The sequence below is a fragment of the Parasteatoda tepidariorum genome, chromosome 6 (genome assembly GCF_043381705.1).
Source record: "Parasteatoda tepidariorum isolate YZ-2023 chromosome 6, CAS_Ptep_4.0, whole genome shotgun sequence".
Classification (NCBI taxonomy): Eukaryota; Metazoa; Arthropoda; class Arachnida; order Araneae; family Theridiidae; genus Parasteatoda; species Parasteatoda tepidariorum.
The window spans coordinates 21,851,806-21,868,332 of record NC_092209.1 but is presented as its reverse complement, the minus strand read 5'-3'; the positions used below and the strand labels follow the sequence as shown (position 1 = coordinate 21,868,332).

The 16,527-nt window shown below is 30.9% G+C and overlaps 2 protein-coding genes across 2 annotated transcripts in view; one reads left to right on the top strand and one right to left on the bottom strand.

Moving 5' to 3' along the window:
- LOC107449486 (astacin-like metalloprotease toxin 5) overlaps window positions 1–16,527 on the bottom strand; it is a 53,630-nt gene that overhangs the window by 17,587 nt on the left and 19,516 nt on the right. The gene's annotated exons all lie outside the window — the stretch shown is intronic.
- LOC107449485 (astacin-like metalloprotease toxin 5) lies at window positions 5,344–15,886 on the top strand. The gene is made up of 6 exons (XM_016065013.1): window positions 5,344–5,454; window positions 9,353–9,420; window positions 10,525–10,606; window positions 12,729–12,843; window positions 13,151–13,326; window positions 15,638–15,886. Exons 1-6 carry the CDS (start codon window positions 5,373–5,375, stop codon window positions 15,862–15,864), a joined length of 750 nt encoding a protein of 249 aa, XP_015920499.1. The 5' UTR covers window positions 5,344–5,372; the 3' UTR covers window positions 15,865–15,886.

Below are 16,527 nucleotides of genomic sequence, written 5' to 3'. Positions count from 1 at the left end.
GAAGTGCTTGTGGTTGCCTCATCGTCTCGCCATGGAAAATGTATTTGTATTAATAATGTATGTGAATGCGTCATAATGTAATTTCAAAAGAGAAAACCTAACAATCAATTGATATTCACAAGAGACGTACCTTGACATAACCTTAAATCCGTCGCATTGTCCGTGGGATTGTTTTCACTCATTTTTTACAATTGTTATCCACTAAATTCGAAAAAAAAAAATATTCCCTATTAAATGTGTATCAAAACAAACTAAAAGAATATTTATAGAAAAACAATACTTTTAACAAGCGACTAGGGGAAGGACGATTCCATAATGTTAAAAACTTAGAGTTTCGTCGGAAGAGTAAAAATAAGGAAAGAGGGTAATTACACTGAGAATATTGGGGATTTTTTTGTTCGCTTCCTTGGCGTATTGGCTAAATTTCAAAGGTTTACCGTCACCGTTCGCATTTGTTTTTATGTTTATTTTTTGCGACGTTTGCTGTCATTTTCGAACTCGTATAAAATATGTTATTTGTTGAATTTTTTCGTTATGTCTTTGATTTTATTATTGTTATCTGTTTTGCTTTTGTTTTTAATTTTTTTTTTTACTTTAAAGTTAGTTAGAACTTAATATATGTATGTTACCGGCAAAGTATGAAACGCCGGCATTGTATAGAATGCTGGGTGATTTTAGGTAAAGTATGAAATGTGAGAATTATACCGGGCAGTGTCACTTGACCTTAAAAAAACATCAGTGTAGCGTATACCGGGCAAATATATACCGGGCAATGGTACTTGACCTTAAAAAAACACCAGTGTAGCGTATACCGAGCAAATATATACCGGGTAATGGCACTTGACCTTAAAAAAACATCAGTGTAGGGTATACCGGGCAGTGGCACTTCTACTAGGTCTAGTTGACTAGACTTTTGGTAAATGTCTGAAAGATATACAAGGTCTAGTTAAGTGCCACTGCCCGGTATAAATTTGCCCGGTATTCCCTGCACTGATGTTTTTTTAAGGTCAAGTGCCACTGCCCGGTTTATTCACGGAATTCTTTTCACGATCTCCCCCCCCCCTCACGCTCCTCCAACCATCCTCCAACATGTGCAGAATTGCTGGAACAGCGACCGATAATTGTCAACAGTACTGAGGTACGTACCTCTCTGCATNACGCTCCTCCAATATGTGCAGAATTGCTGGAACAGCGGCCGATAATTGTCAACAGTACTGAGGTACGTACCTCTCTGCACTAAAAACGTTCTTTGAAGATAAAAAAAATCAAATTTGACTGTCTTCTCTGTAAAGTCTAATAATCAATTCTTTCTTTTTTGATGACCCTAGTTAAGTTTTTTTTTTCCTCTGAAAATCCCGCCAAAATTTGACTTCCAATGTTGGCGCTAATATAAGGCGGTATTTTGCTAAGCTAAAGCTCTCTCCAGCAACGTTTTCCCGATATCGAGCTCATTTTCCCCTTTCTAAATTTTCTAAGTCCGTTTTTATTATGGAATCGTCCTGTCCCTAGTCGCTTGTCATTTTTGGAAGAACGGAGTTGGAAAACATATGCCACTTTCGACTACTGTTTGTACGCAATACTGCGCGAATTAATGAAACGAAAACTGCTCATTTCCCTGACCGTCAAAGGGCTAAAGTTGAGTGAGCAACTTTTATTGTTGTATCTTTTTCTATATGCCTGTTTAGCATCGGTAAATAATAGTTTTAGTCTAACAAGTTGAAATTTTTAAGTTTTGCTCTTTTAATGCTGAGTCACTGAGGATTTTTAAGGTTTAGTGCCACAGTCCAATATATGTTCGTCTCATAGACATTACACTAATGCTTTTATAAGGTTAAGTGACACTGCGCATGGAATAATTTCAATGTATGTTTTTAGGTTAAGTTTAAACAACAATTGTAAAAACTTACCATATTTCAATGGGTTTGTAATCTATATATATATTTCTCTTACACGGCACCAAAAAAAAAGCCTCATTACAACTCCCCGAATGGCAACGTTAGAAAATCGACCAATGATTGCTGCTAAAAATGTCACATGGCAAATGTCACATGAGGTGGCTCAACATATAGCGCTTTTAAAAACGGAAACAATAACCAGAGTGAGCATTATCAGGTTGTTCAATTCAGATTCATGCCCTAAAAACATGATAATATTTAATTTAAACTCAATTAGGAATTAATTAGGCTGGCCTTCTCCATGACTATAAATAAGTCACAAGGTCAGACTTTTGAGAAAATCAGTTTAGTATTGACTAAACAAGTTTTTAGTCATGGACAACTTTATGTTGGCCTGTCAAGAGTTAAGTCATTTGACAGCCTTTCAGTAATTGCTCCAAGATGCCAAATCTATAATTGTGTTTTCAAAGAAATTCTAAATGCTTAGTGTTAATTTCTTAGAGCTTTGCAGAAAAAAATGTTTTTTGGAAAAAATTTAATTGAAACTTCTATTGGCAGTAGGCAAGGGGAACTGCCAAAATCAAAACTCCCCGATTAGAAATGCAGCATGGCGACCTCCACGTGGTATTTCTCGGGTAATGCTAACAGCCATGCATTTTAATTTATTGTATGTAAAACATCCTTATTTTGTTCTAAAATGTTATGTACTTTATCACAAATGTTAATTAATATAGAAATTGATTTCAATAATGCTGATCACCAAAAAATATTTCATTTGGCGATAAAACAAATTTTTGTGTTCTTGAAAATGAAAGACTTTTTGAGGGTTATTATCTCACAAGGAAAAGTTAGGGTTTAAAGTTTATATTTTTAAATAATAAAATTTTTTTCTAAAACTTTCAGAATTTCTAGCATTAACTAATTTATTATACACATTTAGTTGAATTTAGGTGAGTAACTGCAATATTTGATAATTTATTTTGCTAATATGTTTCTCATTTAGCTAATGTTTTGATTTTTTCACCATGTACAATCTAAATAGCTAATATACTTTTTTAAAAGCCAATAAGAACATTGATAGAATTCTTCTACATAAGTACAATACTATGTCTTTGATGATAAAATACTATGTCTTTGATGATAATATACTATGTCTTTGTGCTAGAACATTGTGTTCATTGGCTGAAATTTCAGTTCATTGGCATTGTGTTCATTTAATTCTTCTTCTTTTTTAGCTTTTACCGGATAACAGAACAATTAATTCGGAAATCTACTGTCGTCAACTGGACATACTGAATGATGCACTTCAACAGAAAAGGTCAGAATTAATCAACAGAAAAGGTATAGTGTTCCACCCAGATAATGCGAGACCTCACACAAGTTTGGTCACTCACCAAAAGCTTTCACAGCTTGAATTAGATACACTGCCACATCCACCATATTCTCCAGATCTGGCGCCTTCGAATTATTATTTGTTACGGTCACTGCAAATTTTTTTGGACTGTAAAATTTTTACTTCAAATGAAGAGGTCAAAAATCATCTGGATAGTTTTTTTGCCAGCAAAGACCAAACATTTTATGAGCGTGGATTTATGTTTACCAGAAAGATGTCAAAAGGTGTTGGCGCAGAAAGGGCAATATATAATTTATTGAAATATTTATTCATTATACGAAAATTGTGCTGCAATTCCCCAAAAGAAACAAAATTACTTTTCGAACAACCATTAAAAAAATATATTTCCTCTTAATGCCTGTTTTTTTTAAAGAAAAACATCTGCAGGAAAGAATTTAGATACCATTAACACCGTGTACTATACCAAGTTCGTAAAACTAATATTATGAATTCAGCCATAATAATATACTTAAAAACTTCCTCATTAAACCTTTTATATCTGTATAACTTAATACATTTTGCATATTTTCTGTACAGCTTTATAAATATTTTATAGTATTATAAACTCATATTAAACGCTCAAGGGAAGTAGATAACTGAATGAAATTTGTTAAACTTCGTAAAATATTTATTACAATAAATATATTTCTATATTTCTTATCAATAATTTTAAAAAAGTTTTATTTGCAATGTTTGAATTGATGTTGAAACATATTTTAGAATTCCTTGATTAACGAAAATTGAATGAAAAGCTCTTTTCGAAAAGGTAAATTTAGCTTAAATATATATTTTCTTCCTTCAGTAAAAATATTCTCATGATTATATTTAGATAAAATGAAAAGCTTTCTGGCGAACACAAAAGCTCAATTTGAAAACTTTCTGCCAGACACCTGTAACACATTTCAACCTTTTGTTGCCACCTAATTTTGAAGTAATTAGTTCGATATACACTATTTTTTTAAGTATTTCAAATATTTCAAAACTCTGTATTGATTATTGTAAAGACAAGTAGGAATTTCTTTAAATTAGTAGTTTTTTGATAACGTAGAACTAGTTAACTTATCGTGTTATATGTGATATTTGTCTTTTTTTGCATTTGAACACTCTAAGTCGTTCGGAACTTTCCAATGGAAGCATTTAATAAATATTTTTATTAAAATCACCGCAGTCCGTTTAATTTTCGAAGCCTGAAAGTCAAATACAATTTTTGATAGATATTGTTTTTATTAATGAATAATACTATAAAACTTTCCGGTGATAATGAAAAATTTTCCTAATTCGGTTTTCTGCTCATTATTCTGCATTTATGTTTCTTTAAAACTTTTGTTTCGTAGATTATTAAAAAAAAGATAAAAATTATTTAATTCTTATTGGGTAAACTATGGAAGGTTTTCATAATTTTCTTCTTTATGCGATATAAAACCAGGGTAAGCATAAAATTCAACTACTTTGGTTTACTGACGGGGATCACGAAAGCACTAAATGGAGAGTTTTTTTTATTCAGTTTAGGGTAATAGAAACCATAGAATTCAACTTATTTTCATAGAATTAACTCAGGATGATAAATTTAATTCATAAATTACATTTTCAGACCATTTATTTATTTAAAAGTTGCTGCAATGTTGTAAACAAGAACTAAGAAAACTCATGTCACAAGTAAAAGTTCACCATTTTTTTCAAAAGAAAAAAAAAATGTCACATTTTAAATAATTTTTTTCCGATTAAATTTGTAATTTTTTATAAATTGAAATAGTTTAAATAAAGAATTGAAGGATTTTTTTTCTTTCGAGTATAAAAAGAAAGGCTAAAGACTGAAATTAAAACCTTGTGAAAATTTACGTTTATTTTCAACTTTTCACATCTGCAGAATGATTAGCATTTTCTTATATATCTTGCTCTCGAGCGATTTTAATTTGATAACTATAAATATTTAAATGTTTTACTTAGATTTCGGAATAAAAAAAACAACAGAAGGCTTTTTCTCATCAAAGATTAAATAATCGTATCACGCATGGTACATTTAAAATCCTTGTCACATAGTCACAGAATATATATACCTTTATCTCCTTCTTAATTTTACAAACATGGAGATTACTCTGTTATTCATTGGCTTATTCACTGTTACTTTAGCTGAATTTATTCAGCTAAGTCCAGATCAGGAAAAAGGTAATTTTTTCCCTCAATTATTAAGCATTTTTTTTTTAAAAAAAAGATTAGTTTAAAATTTTTATGATTTTATATATATATATATATATATATATATATATATTTCACTTTCAGGGAAATTTTAAAATTTTGACGATTAGTATTAAATTATTCAACATAGAAAGTCAACATAGAAGGAGAAGATGGACAGAATAATAAAGGGTAGAAGGGCAAAAGGGGAACTTTAGGAATGAGATTATGTGCATTGGGTGTATACTAGGGTGGCCGAAATAAGTTTTTAAATTCAAAATGCTTCACTGTGAAGATGTCTCATTTAAAAAGAAGAAAATTTACATAAAAATCTTTAAAATCGGTTGATATTTTCTAGTCACGCATCCCACTAAAAATTTAAATAACCGTTAAAATCGAACCTTGTTTTCAAATTTTTCAATCCAACTTTACACTGCACAATCAACATGCAATAACTTTTTTTGTTTTATTTAATTGAAGGTTTAAAAAAGTTAAAATATTGTAATTATTTCAATTTATTCCGATCTCGCCCTGCGTTTAGGAAACACAAATTATTTCAGTTTTTCCGAGTTTTTCATCATTCTGCTGTCTTGGCTAAATGCTGTCACATTAAATAACCTCTGTTTTTTTTTTGGGGGGGGGGAGTCAGATTATAAAAAGTGTGCTTAGATTTATATTACTCGCATTATAACAGGTTTTTTATGATTATTGAAAACTTAAGAAAACTAAGTGTTACATATCTAAGTGTAAAACATTACATATCTGCGTGATTCATAATAAATTTTTTTTTTGAATTCTTCACACAAACATGATTTCAATAATGTATACCTCGCAATATCTCAATATTTACTTTAAATTGTAATAATTGCACAAACGGTAGTGTAGTATTCTTTTACTCACAATTACAATTTACTATTAGTCATGATTACAAATGATAAATAATGCATTCGAAAACTAGTGAGTGAAAAATTCTTTCGATGCCAGAGAATCCGCCTCCAAAGAAGAAACTGTATGGCACTACCTAGAATTAAGAATTAAGCTTGTGGTTCTTAATAAACATAGATGCAACAAAATAAACTGAAATAATTTTCTCGTGTAATATCCCGAAGTTCGTTTCTCAAGTGCTACTGGATGTATATAAGGATGGTATATTGAATATCTCTTATAATTTTAGCCACATTAGAAACATCAAAAAGATTCTCAATTGCGGGTGATGTATCAAACTAGTTGTAGGAGCCTCAATTGTGAAACTCTCGAATGAATTTCATCATGCTTGTTCGAATTCCTCGAAATTAACACTAAACAGTGATTAGTTTTGTTATTCTGATAATAGACAATGTAGGAACACATAATTTGTACAAAAAGTATTTCATAACTTTCCCCACTGGATTTGATTTTTTTAGAAAAAATTAACACAATTGCTATTTGTTTCTAGAGGAAACTTAAAAATCTTCCTTGAGAACTGCGCCGACGAAAACATTAAGAAGAAAACATCTTTTGCAGCCTTTTATGGTACAATTTAAAGCCTGTCTAATAATTTATTCATAATGTTTCAGTTGGTAAGAAATTTAGTGCAAAAACTTTTCAAATGGGAAAAAATCAATAAATTCGAGATAATTCGCGCTTTTTCCACAGAGACTATTGTGTTGAATTTGATTTTAACCGATTCTCTCATTGATGATATTTGTAATGTTTGTGTTTCTTCCATAGAGTGTGCCACTGTTGTACATAAAAATAATAAAATTTTTTTAAATTTATTTCCACTTTTCAAATCCCGAGAAGGATCAGAAGTTGCTATAGCATATTGATGGTACAATTTTAAATAATATTAAAAAATTAAATACAATTTTGTCATTTTTTTATAAATATTGAGAGCGATACGCAACCGGAAATATCAACAAAGGTAGTCACGTGTATTTCATGAAATTATAATATATTATTTTAAGCCAAATCCGAGTGAATACTTCGTTTTATAGATGTTTGATAGAATATTTTTCTTTGGCCATAAAATAGCTATGATTCAAGATAACAACAAATAGATGTTACGAATTTATCATTTTGGTATTTCCTTGGTACTATCTCACATGAAGAGAGATTTTATTGATTTTGAAGACTTTTTTTAAAAAAAATTCTTTCAGTGCTCTTATTGCGGTGCTTTTGAGTTTCGAAACATTTGCCTATCTTTCCTTCTGTCACATGTACACTAGATACAATAAATTAAGATTTGAACATCCTGATTATATGTTCGAATCTCAATTTTATAAAGTGTCTCTCATATTAACCCTTAGAAGAAAACATTTTACTAAACACATTTTTTTAAAATTTTTTCATTACTTTCTGTTAATTTAGTTCAAAATAAATGAAAAATATTAGCACTTTAATAATTTGTAGTTAGGAAATTCAGCATGAAACACAGTTGTCTTTCTCTGAGTCAAAGGTAGAATCTTTTGAAACGCGGGTTACTTCCAATCAATAATTTTTCAATTTTGCCCTGATTTTCAGTTATTTAGATATAAGCGAAACAGTTATTATGTTGGTTGGTTCGAAAAGGTTGGGTTCGNACCCAACCTTTTCGCATCCAACTTCACACTTAAACCGCAGCCGCATTACCATTATATGTTTTCAGAGCTCATATAGCAAAGCTTGTGTGTGAAAAAGTTCTATTAATTCTATGCAGTAGTTTTTGGTTGGGTGCCCTTTTAAATATGGAGAGCAATAAGCAGAATTTTCGTCATGTTTTACTTTCTTACAATAGAAAAGGTAAAAACTAAAACTGATTAAGACACGATAAACCATGTTCTCACGGGAGAAATTTGTGTCGTTGCGTTGACGTCTCTGATTCGCTTCTCAAACGTCATGGAAATTATTCATTTTTGACATCCATCATTACTGGGGACGAATGATGGGTTGTCTATAACAATGCCAAATTCAAGAGATCATGGAGCAAAAAAGATGAACCGGCTCGAAGCGTTTCGAAAGCCAATATCTATCAAAAGAAGGTGATGCTGTTTGCTTGGTGGGATTTTAAAGGAAGAGTTTTTTTTAGCTTAACACAACAATTAATTCGGAAGTCTACTGTCGTCAAATGGACAAACTGAATGATGCACTTCAACAGGAAAGGCCAGAATTAATGAGTAGAAAAGATTTAGTGTTACACCAAGATAATGCGAGACCTCATACAAATTTGGTCACTAGCTAAAAGCTTTTGCAGCTTGAATGGGATACACCATCACACCCACCACATTCTCCAGATCTGGCACCTTCGGATTATTATTTGTCCCGGTATCTGCAAAATTTTCTGGCGTGTAAAACCTTTACTTCAAATGAAGATGTCAAAAATCACCTGGATCAGTTTTTTGCCAGCAAAGACCAAAAAAGTTTATGAGCTTGGAATCATGCTACTACCACAAAGGTGGCAAAAGGTGATGGGCCAGAAAGGCCAATACATAATTTATTAAAATATTTATTCATTATACGAAAATTGTCTTTCCCCCCCAAAACACAAAATAACTTTCCGAACAACCCAATATATATATATGTATATAAATATTCAATACTTCTCTACAAAATAATCTTCTCCAGTAAAAAGAGTTGTCAACGGAATTGTTGTTGTGTTAAATTCGACTCTAACCAATTATCCATCCTTCATTGACGATATTTTACATCAGTACTGTGGTTGGAGCGAGTCGGGAGCAGAATTCGTATCAACCAGTCGCCACTAGGATTCGAACCCGGGTCTCCTCAATGGGAGGCGAACTTTCTATCTCCTGGGCCACCACGACTCAAGAAATATATTTTGTCGTAGCTTTTTATAAGATTATTTAATTGATTTATAAATTATTAATAGATTTCTAATTGAGTTTACTAAACTACAACCTTAAAATTTCAGAAGCTACTTTGGCTCTTGAAAATCCTGATTTATATGAGGGTGATATAGCTGGTATTGATGGATCTTTGGTAAGTATTGTTTTATAATTAAGTAATCGCATTTTTTTAAAACAAAATTAATCTATTAATTTATATCATCTACAAAAATGTTAGAGATCAAAATATCTTAATATAAAAAGTATAAAATCTTACACACTATTGTTTTGTTGTTCTCCCTTATTATACTTACCAAAGTTATGTCTAGGAAAAGATATGAAAATAAAACTGCATTTTAAAATTAAAGAATTAATGTTTTAAAAAAAAAACGTTTGATAAACCTTAGAAATTAGGCATCTTTATGATTGAAAGTTCTACATCTTAAAAAAGTAATAAAATTATAACATTTTTCTCCACAGTAAATATCATTTTCAATTTTTTTCAAAATCGAAAAATTATTTTTTTAAGAAATAAAATTCTAATCTCAAATAATATAAATATCTAAATATCTGAAATATAATATCTAAAGAAACGCAATTTAACATCAAACATACTATTATTGCTTATTCTTTATATTTTTAGTATTGTTTAAATTTCCTATTGCATAAATTATTCATTTTCTTTAAAATAATTATGAAGAAAATCACAATATTTTTCAATAAAAACTATATTAAGCTCATTTTTAATAAATTGAGTAAAGGATTTTTACTGCCATTGACTCAGTCGTTTCAATACAACAATTAAATAATTAAATTTAATGACTAATTAAATAAAAATCAAAATAAGCAGCAGAAATAAACAAAAAAAAATTGTATCGAGGTTATATCATTAACACTAGATGACTCTGAAACATCTGTTTCCAAAAAAATAAAGCTTTATGCAATTCTAATTGTTGTCTACTTTCAATACTTGCCGCTAAGTTTCATATGCATATTAGTTACAGAGTTATTTAGTTTTATTATATAGGTAAATTAATAATAATTTTACATTTAATTAATAATAATAAAAATTATATTAAATAATAATAGTAAAAGGTAAAAATAATGTTACCATAATAAATTATACATTCACATTATTTTATCTCAACAGACTTAATTTCAAAGCTGTTAGTTACTTTATTGTTATCAATTTCAATTTATTTCATTCTCTTAATTTTATTGTGTAGTTTCAAGTGGTATTTGTTATTGTTTTTTATAGGACATTGAACGAAACGCTATCCCTTATATTAGGAGGAGATGGCCAAACGCGACAATTCCTTACGTCATACACTCTTCGTTAAGTAAGATACTGATTTAAAAACAAATTCAAATTCTCTGTTAAACTATTTATCAGTCTCATTTACTATCATAACTGCAATATTATATTTTTTTATACATATTTTCTGAAATAGTATAGATTTTACGTTTTGTAACAGCACTGTTAGAATTTTCATTCCAAAATTGCGCTAAAATAACCGGCAACTGCTTGTCTACAAAATTTAATTACGGTTAGGAACCTTTTTTTACCTTTACGGGTTTGAAAATGTTTAACGATTGATATGATTAGAAAATTGTAAATAAAAAATTATGAGGGCTTGTAATTATTCACTATTAGCATTGGTTTCCGAACCGTGAAGATGAAATTTAACTGGGAGTTGGAGTTACAGGTAACATTGAATTTAGGTTATGATAGCCTTTTGGTGAGGCAATGGACTTAGTAGTTAGATAACAGTTGAGTTGTTTCTGTTCAAGTGACCGTGGAATGTAGCTGAACTAGTTAATCTAGTGGTGCCATTTATTTTAACGACAGAGGGGAAATACTAGATTTTTTTTTCTTTTCAATTTTTAAAAAGCAAACAAACTAATATGGGAAAAGGCAATGAGCATAACTTAATTAACAAACATTTATTAGCATATAGGACATAATACAGGACATATAAGAGGAGGCCGTCTGCCTCGTCAGCCTGCAATCACATTCGCTGCGTGGGAAGAATCACAAGAATGACTATCTAATCACTGTTTAGTTAAAAGGTTAGGATGTGCGCAATGGGATGCGTGATGAGGTGCGCAATGATGCGCGTGCGCATAAAGTACACTAATGCCTACAGTAATGCTGAAAAATTGCTGACACTCATTTTTAAAATATTTCTAAGCTTGTATCTGATTATGTTACAATAAAAAAAATTAAAAAAAACTAAATTAAACAAAAAATAAAGATTTTTTCCCCCTGCTCCTTGATTACAGGCCTCATTGTATATGGAATTGCTCCATTTCTTTAGTTTTAAATTTAAACAAAATAAAGTCTTTATTATAGTTTTTAAGATCATATATTGGCAAATTTAGTTGCATGTTTCTTGATTAAGCCGAATTATTACAATAAAAATCTTTGTCTGACTGGATTAAAGTCGCAGATAAATTTGCATTTATAAAGATGGTGCTGCAAATTCACTCCGAAAATTCAGCTGCTGTGCCATACACTTATTGCTATAAAATTATTTGGCAACTGTTGTTGGGTTAGGCATCCCCGATGATGGAAAATAAGAAAAGGAAATCATCATGTTTATCACATAGCTTGGTTTACAGCTTTAAAAGAAGCGATACTCGTTGCCTTTAGGCCTAATGGGCGAGGATAACTTTCTGGTTACATAAAAGCATTAGCTGAAAATTGTAAATAAACGATTTTTAACAGTTTGTGGTCTCTGAAATAAATTGTTATTTAACTTTTTCATCAAGATATTTTTTCCCGTTCTGTTATATTGAGTACTAAAGTGTAATTTATTCTGCTAGTGAACTAAGTGAAAAAGTAGAGAAATCGCTTATTGAAATAGTAAAAAAAAAGATTAAATACAGGCAATAAGAAACGTTAAATTTTATATTTTGTTTGCATATTTTAACAATTTCCGCTTTTACTCTTGGGTTCTTGGAAAAATTTAATGAAGATTAGATAATTATACGCTACAGTTTCAGATTGTAGTACAGTTTCGGGTATATGAAACTGTGAGAAGTAGATTAACTTTTAAAACAGTATGGGGTATTTAAAATTGAATAATTTATAAATATGTGTTTTTTAATTTTATTTTTAGTAATGAAAATATTTTTATAATTGAAAATAATGAGTTCTTAAATATATGCTGTAACGATGCTACGCTATGTTTACATAAAAAATGATGTTTTATAATTTTTTTGAGGGAAAAAACTTATTTTATACAGTAGTGAAAGTGTATTTTTATGGATATGACTTATAACTTTAATTGAGTATCATTTTTGTTACAATTAGTGTTTTTTTTTCACTGTGTTTAATGTTTTTATTGTTCTTCGTTTTTCTTGCTTCTTCAAGATGTTCTTTTTTCTTCATTTTTCGCTAAGCGAACGCTGCAATGATACATAAACAGTGGTTTATTAAAATGTTTTATATTTATGAAGGACGTAGAGAAGCCTTAATCATGAGAGCTATGGATAATTACCATAATAACACCTGTGTTCGATTTGTTCCAAGAACAGACGAAAGGAACTATGTCATACTCTTTTCAGGGCAAGGGTAAGTCACATCAAAATATTTAACTCTCTCTCTCGCTCTGTATATATATATATATGTATATATATAAAATTTTATTTCCTAGTGACATTATTGAAATTTTAAATAACTAAAATGTCTGGAAAAATGAGCACTTACATCATATTTACTACTTTAATCTCAAATATTTAATCACAAAGCTAAGGAACTAGTAAAACTAGGAGACTATTACTTAGAATTGGGAAAAAAAATTTTAGNATATATATAATGAGATTAAATTAAAATGAGTTCAATGCTCCAAACATCACTTATTTCGCTTTCGTCACCGCAGGTGTTATTCTTGCGTGGGAAAAATTAATGGCCAGCAGAGATTATCACTTGGTAACGGCTGTCACTACTTTGGTACAATAATCCATGAGTTGGGACACGCAGTTGGATTCGATCACGAACATAACAGATCAGACAGAGATGAGTACTTGATAATTTATTTGGAAAATGTTGCAAAAAGTAAGTAAATACTCTGTTTCCCTTTTTTTTTAAAAAAAATAAGATGATTTGTTTAATAGTAAACTTGTTTTTGGATAAGTGTAGCTGGGATACCTGCATTTGTTAATGAATAACATAAAGTGGTCCCACAATATCTTTAACGTAAAAAAATGTTTTTGCTTTCGCTTCAGTTTTAACGTCACTAATTTTACTTTATTTTGTAACCATATAACCGGAGATGAACAGTCGTCCCAATTCTGAGTTTACAGCTATCGATGTTCAACTGCATCAACTTTTAATCTCTAACTCAAACCCAGAAGACAATCGAATTCTTGGATCAAGCATTAGGAAAAACCATTGAAATGCGCAGAATACAAAATTATTGCAAAAGTACTTTTAGAAACAGGTCTAGTACTCGTCACTTTTCAAAAATTAAAACAGATTTTTTACTTTTAGATAATGACAATGATAGACCTAGTTTGCCTAATGGTAAGCCTGTTTTAAAATTATTTACTGTGACATTGAGTGGTGAGTAAACTGCGTGTTAACTTAGTGTAAACGTTAAAAAAAACGTGTTTACTTATGTGGTGCACATTTGCATACTGCTAAGTGCACAATTCTAATAGTGTTCCAGTGAAAATGTTGTGGTGGTGGTTGTTAATTTACGTTGCACTAGAGCTGCACAATGGGCTATTGGCGACGCTCGGGGATACATCCCAGAGGATGATCCGAAGACATGCCATCACAATTTTGATCCTCTGCGGAGGGGCTGGCACACCCGCTTCGGTAGCCCGACGACCTGCACGCGAAGTCGAGCACTTTACGGTAGAACAGTTTAACGAGGACCAATACCGCACACCCTCGGTCCCTACGCAAACTGATCCAAGTGGTCTCCCACCCTCACACTGACCGTAGCCAGTGATGCTTGACTTCGGTGATCTGCTGGGAACCGTGTCTTAACGCTCAGTCCACTGCTGGACTCCAGTGAAAATGTACATACGTGCAAGTTTATTGCGGAATGTACTTGTTCACAAAAAAATGTAGCGCATTTTTTTACAGGATGAAAACTATTGTTTGTATCATTGCATTTCTTGATTATTTCGAACCAGTGGCTCTAAAAAACAACTGACGATATGAATAAAGGGATAGAAAAATGTTAAGTGATAGCATTTTCAGGTTATCTATGTTTTCCTTTGGAAATTAAAAAAATTTCTTTTTTACAAGTTTTAAAACTTGTTATCTCAAAGTTCATCAATATCCCAGAAAGCATTTAACCTTTTGGCAACTTCATGTTGTAATTTTCTTTTTTTTTTTGTCACGAAAAGATTCGTACTAAAAACCTTTTTTTAATAAAGCAAAAATATTGCAGTTTCAAACCTTTCATCTTAATAAGATTAAAAATTATTTTTTGAAGCTTTTTTTATAGAGTATTGTTACTTAGATCCGTAATAACGTTTTAGCTGACAGTCACACTAGGGATAGGATCAAATTGCATTGTCCATTAAAATTTCCTGACAAGGTGGATTTCAGCTGAGTATACATGACGTTGCGAAAAGAAACCTTATAATTACCTGAATTTAAGATTATTTTCACATTATGACTAGTATTATTAAAGGATTTTTTGTCACTCTTGAAAACCCTAAGACAACCTCGATTTAAGGTTTTTATATAGAAGGTTGTTTTCCAAGGTATTAGGGTAATGAGCGTAGAATAGAGCAGATTGTCACAGATCTCGATTTAAGGTTAGAAGGTTTACACGTAAACCGTATTGCAAACCTTTTTACGTTTGTAATACGGTAATTCAAAGGTTTTCGTTGAGTGAAAATAAGCCTTATTTTGCTATGAGGATGGTGCTGTAAGCAGTTGTTGACAGCGCCATCTGTTTGCGAAGTTGTTTTAAGTATGTCGTATAATCTGGCACAAAAATATTGACATTTCTGCAGAAATTTCAGTTGAATCGGTTTATAATGCAACAGAAAACATAGTTCATTGAATTACAAACAACGGCGCCATATGTATACGAATGCTGCAAAGACATTTGAAATTTAGTGAGATATTCTATTCTCATCAAATAACTTTATATTTTTATGTCATTTAATTTATGCTTTTCATTAATTGGTATTTCTCTTCTTCGGTGATTTAAACATTGAAAAAAATACAGGTTTCATTGTTTACGAAAATTTAACAAAGTACAAAATATTTACTTTTAAAGCATAAGTGGAATTATTAAGGATTAATATAGTGGAAAGTTCGTAGTAATATATCACTTATTTTATTCAGAATTGTAAGTATTATGTTTTAGCTCAAGTCTATATAATTTGTTATAATCTAGGTCGTCAGAAGAACTTCCGAAAGCTTAGTCCACAAGGGAATATCTTGTACAATACATTTGATTACGACTCCATCATGATTTACGATAGCAAAGCCTTCTCCATGAATGGAAAGGACACGATGGTGGCCAGAAATGGACAGAGATTATTTCACGCATTCAAAAAGCCGGGAATGACCAAAAGTGATATTGAAAGAGTAAACAAACTGTACAAATGTGAATCTTATTAATAAATGATAAGAATATAATGTTTCCTTGCTTCTATGCTGCTTTTATTCGACGCGTCTAATTTTTTTCAATTTATTTTCTTGATTTGCATTTAATTAATATCTACTAGAGATGTACCGGGAAAACAGATTTTACAAACCAGCTCTTACCAACCAGTTGTACCGGGTACCAGCTCTTACCAATCACTGTTTGCTCACTATCCGGATACGGTTGACGAATTTCAGTATGCAGTACCGGGTACATGCACGGGTAATTGAACCTAATTATCCGGTTTCGTATAACTAGTCAAGGTTATTTTCACCTGGCATTTACTGTCTGCAACATACATTTAAGCTCGACGCAATCACTCATATTATTGTTACGAAATTGTGAATAATTTTGCGAATATTCTCTTGTTATGAGACTAAATATATCAGATAAACAGTTGAATAAGCAGAAAGTATCTTGTCATATGATCATATGAAACAGAACTACAGTTTACTGAAATTCAAGAATTTATTCAAAAATTGAATACAAAAAAAGGCCCCTTTTATTGTAGTGAAGATTCCTCTAAAAACTTCAAACTATCGAAATATGAATACACAAGTGGGCGACCTTTGTGCAAAAATACAAACTAAGGTAAGCAACCACAAAAATATTATAGATGCAGACAGCTGTTTCGGATG

Bases quoted from the DNA above. Each gene is read 5' to 3' on its own strand.
- LOC107449485 (XM_016065013.1), top strand. From the start codon at position 5,373: ATGGAGATTACTCTGTTATTCATTGGCTTATTCACTGTTACTTTAGCT. The intron at 5,455-9,352 runs GTAATTTTTTCC...TTAAAATTTCAG, and splicing joins AAGTCCAGATCAGGAAAAAG to AAGCTACTTTGGCTCTTGAA. The intron at 9,421-10,524 runs GTAAGTATTGTT...TGTTTTTTATAG, and splicing joins CTGGTATTGATGGATCTTTG to GACATTGAACGAAACGCTAT.